Source organism: Sebastes umbrosus, chromosome 7 (assembly GCF_015220745.1).
Source record: "Sebastes umbrosus isolate fSebUmb1 chromosome 7, fSebUmb1.pri, whole genome shotgun sequence".
Classification (NCBI taxonomy): domain Eukaryota; kingdom Metazoa; phylum Chordata; class Actinopteri; order Perciformes; family Sebastidae; genus Sebastes; species Sebastes umbrosus.
Genome location: NC_051275.1, coordinates 35,960,562 through 35,972,614, shown reverse-complemented (window position 1 = coordinate 35,972,614; position 12,053 = coordinate 35,960,562). Strand labels below are relative to the sequence as shown.

General features: G+C 38.9%; 2 protein-coding genes across 2 annotated transcripts; both read left to right on the top strand.

Annotated features, from left to right (window-relative positions):
• On the top strand, window positions 1–951 carry LOC119490978 (olfactory receptor 11A1-like). The gene has a single exon (XM_037774531.1). It carries the CDS (start codon window positions 1–3, stop codon window positions 949–951), a length of 951 nt encoding a protein of 316 aa, XP_037630459.1.
• Window positions 952–3,703: 2,752 nt separating this feature from the next.
• Window positions 3,704–4,918, top strand: LOC119491114 (olfactory receptor 11A1-like). The gene has a single exon (XM_037774787.1). The coding sequence runs from the start codon at window positions 3,836–3,838 to the stop codon at window positions 4,799–4,801; it is 966 nt and encodes a 321-aa protein (XP_037630715.1). The 5' UTR covers window positions 3,704–3,835; the 3' UTR covers window positions 4,802–4,918.
• The last annotated feature ends 7,135 nt before the right edge of the window (window positions 4,919–12,053 follow it).

The following is a 12,053-nucleotide window of genomic DNA, read 5'->3' as shown; positions in this document are numbered from 1 at the left end:
ATGATGATAAATTCAACTTTATCTTACTTCATTCTTAGCACTTATATACATGTTGGAACTTTGAGGTACTTGTATTTTATGATAACTGCAATGTTGTACGTTGTTATTGTTATTGTCAACATATTTCTCATTGTGGTTATCTGTAGTAACAGAAGCTTACATGAACCTATGTACCTTTTCTTGTGCAGCCTGTTTGTAAATGAACTGTATGGTAGTACAGGGTTCTTTCCATTCCTTCTGGTTCAGATCCTCTCTGATATTCACACTGTTGCTGCTCCGCTCTGCTTCACACAGATTTTCTGTTTGTATACATACGCACATGTAGAGTATCTAAACTTAGCCGTCATGTCTTATGACCGATATCTGGCCATCTGTTATCCTCTACAATATAACACACGTATGACGTTTAACAAGGCGGTTATCTTTATTGTTGTGTTATGGTTGTACTCTTTTGTGAAATTCTTAATCACTTTATTCTTAAACATCCGTTTGACAATGTGTGGAAACGTCATTAACAGTTTGTATTGTCATAACTACCTTGTTGTTAAGTTGGCGTGTTCTGACACTCAAGTGAATAACTATTATGGACTTTTTGGTACTGTTCTCACCATCTTAGTCCCTCTGCTCCCAATCCTGTTCTCCTACATGAGGATCCTCAAAGTGTGTTTTTCTGGCTGTAAACAGACCAGACAGAAAGCTGTAAGTACCTGCACACCTCACCTCGCCTCTCTGCTCAACTTCTCCTTCGGTTGCTGCTTTGAAATACTTCAGAGTAGGTTTGATATGAGCGGTGTACCCAGAGTGATGCGGATTATTCTGTCGCTGTATTTTCTCATCATACAGCCACTTCTGAACCCTTTCATGTTTGGATTGCAAATGACAAAAATACGGAATACATGTAAATATGTCCTCTGTTATAAAATGTTGGGCTGTCGCAGAGATACTACGTAGATGTAATAACAAAAGTGGCCTTGAAATGTTCTGATTAAAAAAACATGCTGCTGAATGGAAAAAATGTGACAATGTTTATACTGGTGATTATAATGTATTATATACTGTATATCCACATGCCCAGTGGTCATGAATCCAGAGACAAGTTGTGTTTACACAGAGCAATATACATGTATACTTCTAATTAAAAGGGCAAACATCTTTAAAACACAAGAAATAAAATGTGTTAATTTAAACGATGCATGTATAATTATTTTAAAGCTGAATTGACTTCATCAAGTGAAAAAGATATTAAAGAAGGTGGTGTTTTTATCCAGCTGGTGGTGACTTAGATTCACATAATCATTTTCAATGCTTTTGCTTTTGCAAATATAGTATATAAATTGATAGTATATAGGGTGCTCCAGAGAAGACGTATTTCTGTAGGTCAACCAGGAAGTGATTATCTCCCTGATTCCCTCCACTAACAGTCAATGCGATTGTATTTTGGATTATTGCAGAAATGATTCTCTGTGGTAAACACATGTTTATGATACTGACACATTTTATTCATCAAGATAATCTCCACTAATGAACACCAGATGTAAAAAGCTAACGTTAGGCTTTAAGCCAACTCCACCACGGTCACATGAGCGTGAGTATAAACACAGCGAGGCTGTAAAGGAGGACGAGTCGGCGTGATGACGTTTAGTCGTCTCATTTAGACACTCGTTAACAAATCGTCTTTTTTAAGACACTTTAAGGCTTCACAATTCACCAGTGGTTTATTTCTGATGGATTTTATATCGTAGAACAAAATGTCTAACGCACATGTGTCCCACAATGCATCTGGATTTTGTTACCTGCGCACTGTAGCGTCTCAATATCAGCTGTTTCTGGCAGCGGCGCTCTAGCAGAGTGATGTGGTCGCCAAAATGTCCAAGAATAATGTTTGTGTGAATATATGTGTACAGGAAACAGCAGAACAATCAAGTGTGCACCCTTGGTCGCACTACTGAAGAACCGTTTAGGGGAGAGGGATATGTCGAGAGGTGTTTTAACTCCTTAGTGAATCAGGAAAGGAGCGGAGAAATGTTGGTGTGTGTGTGTGTGTGTGTGTGTGTGTGTGTGCGTGTGTTTGTGTGCGCTGCCCACCGTCAGTGACAGCTACTCCGTCACATTGTTGTACCATAGTTCTGCACCTCTCAACTGCGACCAAAAAGTTAAACAAAGTCAATGTAATAAATAGTGCTTGATAATATTTGTGTGATGGTAATAAAATAACTTTATTATTCACTTTGATGGATGAGTAATGATGAGGGTTTCTTAATCTCATAAATTCATGGGATTGGGATCTATGTTAGAATAACACATAGAAATGTGAGTGTGTGTGTGTGTATGCCCACATTCAGTATTTCTGTGTCTACGTACATGCATATATATCGATGCACAAGCATGTGTTTTTGTTACTGAACTCATTTTTTAAATAAATTGTACAATAGTTGTACACTTGAATGTCTGCTTGCAATCATTTTTCCTAGACTTCTGCTTTCGGAGCTAGTTATTAATTAAGTTATTACTGACTCACTCATCCATCCATCTTCAACATCTTATCTGGGTCGGGTTGCGGGGCCAACAGCTCAAGCAGGGGACACCAAACTTCCCTTTCCCGGGCCACATTAACCAGCTCTGACTGGGGGATCCCGAGGCGTTCCCAGGCCAGTGTGGAGATATAATCTCTCCACCTAGTCCTGGGTCCATCCCAGCTGGTCGTTCCTGGAACACCTCCCAAGGGAGGCGTCCAGTGGGGGGGGGGTGGGCAAAGGAGCAGCGGCTCTACTCCGAGTCCCTCACGGATGACTGAGCTTCTCACCCTATCTCTAAGGGAGACGCCAGCCACCCTCCTGAGGAAACCAATATTATTACTAAAACCAATAATAATCGAATACAGAGGCAATATGTAATATGATAAAGAGTAGATATATTATATATTCTTACAGTTACAACCGGCACTTTGAGGGCAACCATAATGCTGATGTGGTCCGGGATGAAATTGAGTTTGACACCCCTGATCTAACGTATCTGACTAAAAACCCATTGACCTCCAGACGAGGGAACAGGAAGTGAGATCATGCTGACTCATTTCTGGGGTTTTAGGACTCATTACACTGCACCACTCTATTGATATCTGAGCCTTCGCACGGCGAATAAAGGCATCAACCAATCACGTTGTGCATCGTAAATTTACAAGAAAAGAATCTGAAATTTGTAAGAAAGAAAACGTATATATTCTCTGTGATTATAAAGTTGTAGATTTGCAAGAACAAACTTGGAAATTTGCAAGAATATAAAGTCAGAAATTTGCAAGAAAAAAATCATAAAGACAGAGCCGTTTATACGTCCACCACAGTACAGGCTTACAGCATACAGCTTAGTCCAAGAATAATGGGCTTATTAGAAGATAATAAAAGTGATGAATTACAGCCAATATCTCCATTATTAAAGCCGCACACAGCTAGCAGGAAGCTGGCGGAACCAGAGATGCTACCGCAGCGCCCTCTAGCGGCTGCTGTCAGAACAGCAGCAGAGTTCAGTCTCTTTACTTCTGAACTGTTTGGTGTCGCTGGTTGAACTGTTGTCATTCTGGGCTGTGATTGGCCGTCATGGCCAGGAAGATGACCTGGAGGTGTCTTGTTGGTATTCTGGTGTATTTAAAGAGTATAATGCAGCAGCAGGCGACCAACACTGAACTGTGTGTGAGCTGCTTGTCAGATTCAAGGAAACGGGCTGATGAAGCAGCCGGAGATTTTACAGCGTCACTGTTTTTCAATATGAGGTCTTGAATCATGTTTATTGTGAGTATAAACAAGAGAAGCAAAGCTTTAAGAATTCCCGTTTTTAAAGAATGATGTTGAATTCAACGTCCTCAACTTTATCTTATTTCATTCTTGAAGCTTATGTGCACGTAGGGACTTTGAGATATTTCTATTTTATAATAACTGCAATGTTATATGTTGTTATTGTTATTGTCAACACATCTCTGGTGGTGGTTATCTGTAGTAACAGAAGCTTACATGAACCTATGTACCTTTTCCTGTGCAGCCTGTTTGTAAATGAACTGTATGGTAGTACAGGGTTGTTTCCATTCCTTCTGGTTCAGATCCTCTCTGACATTCACACTGTTGCTGCTCCGCTCTGCTTCCTGCAGATCTTCTGTCTGTACTCTTATGCAAATATAGAATTATGTAACTTAGCCGTCATGTCTTACGACCGATATCTGGCCATCTGTTGTCCTCTACAGTATAACACACGCTGGACATTTAACAAGGTGTTTATCTTTATTGTTGTTATATGGTTGTACTCTTTTGTCAGATGCATCATCAATATATCCTTAAACATCCGTTTGACTCTGTGTGGAAACGTCATCAACAGTCTGTATTGCAGAAACTACCTCATTATTAAACTGGCGTGTTCTGACACTCATGTGAATAACATCCACGGATTGTTCGGTGTTGTTCTCTCTATTCTAGTCCCTCTGCTTCCGATCCTGTTCTCCTACATGAGGATCCTCAGAGTGTGTTTCTCTGGTAGTAAACAGACCAGACAGAAAGCTGTCAGTACCTGCACACCTCACCTCGCTTCTCTGCTCAACTTCTCCTTCGGCTGTTTATTTGAGATACTTCAGAGCAGGTTTGATATGAGCGGCGTACCAAGAGCGATGCGGATCATTCTGTCGCTGTATTTTGTGATACTGCAACCGCTTCTGAATCCGATCATATACGGGATGCAAATGTCCAAAATACGAAATACATGTAAACGTCTCTTCTGTTGTAAAATGATGATTAGTCACAGAGAGCCGATGTTGACGTAAAAAGTCAGTAAATCATTTCTGACCTTCTGTCACTGGATCATCTGAATAATGTGGTTTATTCAAATCAAATTACAGTAATGAACTTTAACAAAATATGGCAAAAGTTAACCCCATAAAGGACAGGACTCAGTGGGAAATTATATATCTATATATATATATATATATATATACAGTATATGTATAGTTTTAAATTGCACTTTATTTAAAGGGGATATATCCTTCTCATTTCCATGTTGTATTTGGGGTTTCTACCAGGACATGTTTACATGCTTTACTGTAAAAACAAATACACTTTCTCATACTGAATATACTTGTATTCATCCTCTGTCTATTTTCTTTTAATTGGTGCACTTTACAAGTAGTCCAACAATGATGAGAACAAGAGGAGAAATACTCACGAAAAGAAGACAAGGTGGAGCTCAGAGACGGACATGACACGGAACAAACCAAACCAACATAATAAATAAAAAATAAAAATAAAGGATGAAATAATATTAATAATAACTCTACTAAATAATTAATTCAATAAATTTAAAATAATAAAAAAAATGATAATAATAATAATAATAATAATAATAATAAGAAGAATTAAAGCCGCAAGCGGCATTTCGCGGGTTATAGCCTTTCGCGCTCAAAGCGCCCCCCTAGTCGCCGATTTGAATGAAACTTTCAGCAGATGTTTCAGCTACTCTTGTGAACATATGCTGCAAGTTTGGAGACGATGGGCCAAAGGCTTGGGAAGTTAGGTCTAGTGATGTGCTGAGCCCGCCCCTTAAAAATGAAATGGTCAATAACTTCACAACACAATGACATATCAACAAGCTTTATGCAACTTTTGATGAGCCTGGTCCAATAATGATTCACAGAAAATATGCCAGCAATCAGACCTACGGTTTCGGAGGAGATGTCAAAAATGTGTTTTTCAAAGAATTCAACATGGCGGAAAATCTAGTCAGTGGACTTTCGTGGTCCAAGAGACTTTTTTGTAGATCACATTCAGCAGCACATGTCTGTCAAATTTCTAATCGACGGGACTTATGGTGTGAGGGGGCTGGCCGTGAAAAATTTTATAGCGCCACCATGTGGCCAATTGTTTTCATATTTTATGTGAAGCATTATGACATCATGTACAGTTATGGTACCAAGTTTCATGTCTCTAGCTCGTTCCAGCTCACAGCAAATTGAGCAAAGGCATAATTTAGCATAAAATGCTAAATAGGCCACGCCCACATGCACCGATCAATACGACACTTCAGATCTGTGTTAATACTTGCCCCCAGAGTATGTGCACCAAATTTGATAAAATTCTGTCCACCGGATCTTGCGCTATAAGTTTTTGACAGTTTTGGCGCCCCCTATGGGTCAAGCGGAAAATGCTTTGGTACGCCTATTCCCAAACACGTACTGAAGATATCTACCAAGATTGATGATGATTTGACTAATGGTCAATGAATTATGGCCAATTTCCTGCTAAGCTCCGACCATTGAAAAGTTTGTTGGTCAACAGCTTCATAACGCAATGAGGTATCAACACGCTTTATGCAACGTTAGATGACATTAGTCCAATGATGATCCACTGAAAATTTGGTAGAAATCGGACCAACGGTTTAGGAGGAGATATCAAAAATGTGTTTTTCAAAAAATCCAATATGGCGGAAAATCTAGTTAAGCGGACTTTAGTGGTCCCAGAGGCTTTATTGTAGATCACATGGAGCTGCACATGTCTGTCAAGTTTCAAGTCAATCGGACTTACGGTGTGCGGGGCGTGGCCTTGCCAAAATCGCATGTTTGGGCGTTAATTACAGCGCCACCATGTGGTCGATTGGGGTCATAGTTCTTGGGAAGCAGCTGCACATCATTTCCAGTTAGTGTGCCAAGTTTCATGTTTCTAGCTCATTCCAGCTCACGGCATTTTGCGCCTATTCGGCAGACAACAAATAATAATAATAATAAGAATAATAACAAATCGGAGCAAACTTAGAAGGGTTATGCCCCTTCGGGGCTATAACCCTAATAATAACAAATCGGAGCAAACTTAGAAGGGTTATGCCCCTTCGGGGCTATAACCCTAATTAAAGCCGCAAGCGGCATTTCGCGGGTTATAGCCTTTCGCGCTCAAAGCGCCCCCCTAGTCGCCGATTTGAATGAAACTTTCAGCAGATGTTTCAGCTACTCTTGTGAACATATGCTGCAAGTTTGGAGACGATGGGCCAAAGGCTTGGGAAGTTAGGTCTATTGATGTGCTGAGCCCGCCCCTTAAAAATGTATTGATCAATATCTTCACAACACAATGACATATCAACAAGCTTAATGCAACTTTTGATGAGCCTTGTCCAATAATGATTCGCAGAAAATATGCAAGCAATCAGACCTACGGTTTAGGAGGAGATGTCAAAAATGTGTTTTTTTAAAGAATTCAACATGGCGGAAAATCTAGTCAGTGGACTTTCGTGGTCCAAGAGACTTTTTTGTAGATCACATTCAGCAGCACATGTCTGTCAAATTTCTAATCGACGGGACTTATGGTGTGAGGGGGCTGGCCGTGAAAAATTTTATAGCGCCACCATGTGGCCAATTGTTTTCATATTTTATGTGAAGCATTATGACATCATGTACAGTTATGGTACCAAGTTTCATGTCTCTAGCTCGTTCCAGCTCACAGCAAATTGAGCAAAGGCATAATTTAGCATAAAATGCTAAATAGGCCACGCCCACATGCACCGATCAATATCACACTTCAGATCTTGGTTAATACTTGCCCCCAGAGTATGTGCACCAAATTTGATAAAATTCTGTCCACCGGATCTTGCGATATAAGTTTTTGACAGTTTTGGCGCCCCCTATGGGTCAAGCGGACAATGCTTTGGTACGCCTATTCCCAAACACGTACTGAAGATATCTACCAAGATTGATGATGATTGGACTAATGGTCAATGAATTATGGCCAATTTCCTGCTAAGCCACTCCCATTGAAATGTTTGTTGGTCAACAGTTTCATAACGCAATGAGGTATCAACACGCTTTATGCAACGTTAGATGACATTAGTCCAATGATGATCCGCAGAAAATTTGGTAGAAATCGGACCAACGGTTTAGGAGGAGATGTCAAAAATGTGTTTTTCAAAAAATCCAATATGGCGGAAAATCTAGTTAGGCGGACTTTAGTGGTCCCAGAGGCTTTATTGTAGATCACACGGAGCTGCACATGTCTGTCAAGTTTCAAGTCAATCGGACTTACGGTGTGCGGGGCGTGGCCTTGCCAAAATTGCATGTTTGGGCGTTAATTACAGCGCCACCATGTGGTCGATTGGGGTCATAGTTCTTGAGAAGCAGCTGCACATCATTTCCAGTTAGTGTGCCAAGTTTCATGTTTCTAGCTCATTCCAGCTCACGGCATTTTGCGCCTATTCGGCAGACAACAAATAATAATAATAATAATAATAATAAGAATAATAACAAATCGGAGCAAACTTAGAAGGGTTATGCCCCTTCGGGGCCATAACCCTAATAATAACAAATCGGAGCAAACTTAGAAGGGTTATGCCCCTTCGGGGCTATAACCCTAATAACAAATCGGAGCAAACTTAGAAGGGTTATGCCCCTTCGGGGCTATAACCCTAATAATAATAACAAATCGGAGCAAACTTAGAAGGGTTATGCCCCTTCGGGGCTATAACCCTAATAAGAATAATAACAAATCGGAGCAAACTTAGAAGGGTTATGCCCCTTCGGGGCTATAACCCTAATAATAATAATAATAATAACAAATCGGAGCAAACTTAGAAGGGTTATGCCCCTTCGGGGCTATAACCCTAATAACAAATCGGAGCAAACTTAGAAGGGTTATGCCCCTTCGGGGCTATAACCCTAATAATAAATAATAAGAATAATAACAAATCGGAGCAAACTTAGAAGGGTTATGCCCCTTCGGGGCTATAACCCTAATAAGAATAATAATAAGAATAATAACAAATCGGAGCAAACTTAGAAGGGTTATGCCCCTTCGGGGCTATAACCCTAATAAGAATAATAACAAATCGGAGCAAACTTAGAAGGGTTATGCCCCTTCGGGGCTATAACCCTAATAATAATAAGAATAATAACAAATCGGAGCAAACTTAGAAGGGTTATGCCCCTTCGGGGCTATAACCCTAATAACAAATCGGAGCAAACTTAGAAGGGTTATGCCCCTTCGGGGCTATAACCCTAATAATAAATAATAAGAATAATAACAAATCGGAGCAAACTTAGAAGGGTTATGCCCCTTCGGGGCTATAACCCTAATAATAATAATAATAATAAGAAGAAGAAGAAGAAGAAGAAGAAGAAGAAGAAGAAGAAGAAAGGAATTAAAAATCAATCAATCAATGAGTAGTTAGATATTTAGAAGTGTCAGCTATTGTAATATGGAGAGACCTGCAGGGCTGAGCACTGGCTATTAACCCTCTGAGAGCCTCAATAGAGCTGTTTAGTCTCTTTTAGGGGGGCCCAGGGGGTCTTTAGGGGGTTTTTAGGGGGTCCAGGGGGTCTTTAGGGGGAGATAGCAGGTCAACAGTAGATGTCACATAGAAGTGGTGAACATCATCTGAAAGCTGGAACCTGGAGATTAATTTGAGATGGAGTTCAGCACTGAGAGTCAAGTTGTTCTAGTCATAAAGAGAAGTATATGATGGTCATCCCCATGCTCTATTATGTCTCATAATTTGTTGCAGCAGTTTTTGGGGTTGATACCATTTGTTCCACAGATTTGGTGCTAAATTTAACCATTTTTTTATAACTGGAGAATTGATAAAAATAATCAGTAATCCCTCCAAAATAACACATTAAGACACCAAGACCTTGAGGAACACCATAGAAAAAGACATGCTGTGATTTGGGATCAAAAACTTTTGACATTTTTGAGATTTCTGCATTTTTTTCGGCGATAGGATGGCGAGCAGAAACCCCCTTAACTAGGTAAGCCATCCGTCCTCTGAATGCTCTAGGTCTCTAGTCTGATCCATCCGTCCTCTGAATGCTCTAGGTCTCTAGTCTGATCCATCCGTCCTCTGAATGCTCTAGGTCTCTAGTCTGATCCATCCATCCTCTGAATGCTCTAGGTCTCTAGTTTGATTTTTGGGACTTTTTTCCTACATTTTTGGGACTTTTTTTACGAACATTTTCGTACATTCTTCTGACTTTTTTTCCTGCATTTTGTCGTACATTTTTCAGACTTTTTTTGGCCATATAAATTGGCCATTTTTCAGACTTTTTTGACATTTTGGGGACTTTTTTTTTGGACATTTTTCAGACAAGCAGAATTTTGGAGCATTATTTAGCCTTTTGACAAGCTAGTTTACATGGTTGGTACCTAGTTTCATATGATATCTATAGCTTCACTTTTGCTTTAAAACTGAGGCTGCTAGAGCCTCTGAAAGACAGTAAAGTCTCAGAGGGTTCATATTTTAACCATCAGTAACAGTCTTTGGGTCCTCTGATGATGACGTCAGTCTGCTGCTGTGCGCATGACCTGATGTGAATGTTATAAAGAAGCAGACGTTTCAGTTCGCTGTGATTTCGTGGTGACAGCAGATGAATGTTAAAGGTTCATACCATGTTTAATTTTCATATTACTTTGTATTAAGAGAATATTCAGTTTAAGGTATTTATCATGATTGCTTAATGAAAGAGAACTGAATACTATTCATGAGATCTTCTTCGTTGTAGTTAATATTAGTACAATTACCTGAAAGCAGCTTCATGATTCCTTTACCAGCCAACAAACTCTACTGTGGGAGCTACTCCCTAGTTAAACTGGCCTGTTCTGACACTACAGTTAACAACATCTATGGACTCATCCTCAGTTCTCTCGTAATCTCATCTGTTGGATCTCTGATCCTCTACACGTATATAAAGATCCTTAAAGTGTGTTTCTCTGGCTGTAAACAGACCAGACAGAAAGCTGTCAGTACCTGCACACCGCACTTATTTTTACTGCTCAACTTCTCCTTCAGTAGCTGCTTATGAAATCATACAAAACAGGTTCAACGTGAACAGTTTACCCAATATGTTGAGGATCTTTTTATTGTTATATTTTCTAACATACCAGCTGCTCTTCATCCCTGTGATATACGGCCTGAATCTGTCCAACATCCGTATCTTATTTAAAAGTCTGATTTCTGCTAGAATGTCATCAAACAGATGAGGAAGAAGAGAATCTTTGGTAACTCTTTGTTTTACAGGTCCGCAAACTTCATAGTAATCAGGTGATAATTAACAAGTAACCTGTTTGAAATTTCTTTGGAATTACTGCCAAATTACCCCAATATTTACCTCAACATTTATCAAACATTACCCCAATATTTACCTCAACATTTATCAAACATTACCACAATATTTACCTCAACATTTATCAAAAATTACCCCAATATTTACCTGAACATTTATCAATAATTATCCCAATACTTACCTCAACATTTATCAAAAATTACCCCAATATTTACCTCAAAATGTATCAAATATTACCCCAATATTTACCTCAACATTTATCAAACATTACCCCAATATTTACCTCAACATGTATCAAATATTACCCCAATATTTACCTCAACATTTATCAAATATTACCCCAATATTTACCTCAACATGTATCAAACATTACCCCAATACTTACCTCAACATGTATCAAACATTACCCCAATATTTACTTCAAAATGTATCAAATATTACCCCAATATTTACCTCAACATTTATCAAACATTACCCCAATATTTACCTCAACATGTATCAAATATTACCCCAATATTTACCTCAACATTTATCAAAAATTACCCCAATATTTACCTCAACATTTATAAATAATTACCCCAATACTTACCTCAACATTTATCAAAAATTACCCCAATATTTACCTCAACATGTATCAAATATTACCCCAATATTTACCTCAACATTTATCAAACATTACCCCAATATTACCTCAACATGTATCAAATATTACCCCAATACTTACCTCAACATTTATCAAATATTACCCCAATATTTACCTCAACATGTATCAAACATTACCCCAATACTTACCTCAACATGTATCAAACATTACCCCAATATTTACCTCAACATGTATCAAACATCACCCCAATACTTACCTCAACATGTATCAAACATTACCCCAATATTTACCTCAACATTTATCAAACATTACCCCAATATTTACCTCAACATTTATCAAACATTACCCCAATATTTACCTCAACATTAATCAAACATTACC

Bases quoted from the DNA above. Each gene is read 5' to 3' on its own strand.
- LOC119490978 (XM_037774531.1), top strand. From the start codon at position 1: ATGATGATAAATTCAACTTTATCTTACTTCATTCTTAGCACTTATATA.
- LOC119491114 (XM_037774787.1), top strand. From the start codon at position 3,836: ATGATGTTGAATTCAACGTCCTCAACTTTATCTTATTTCATTCTTGAA.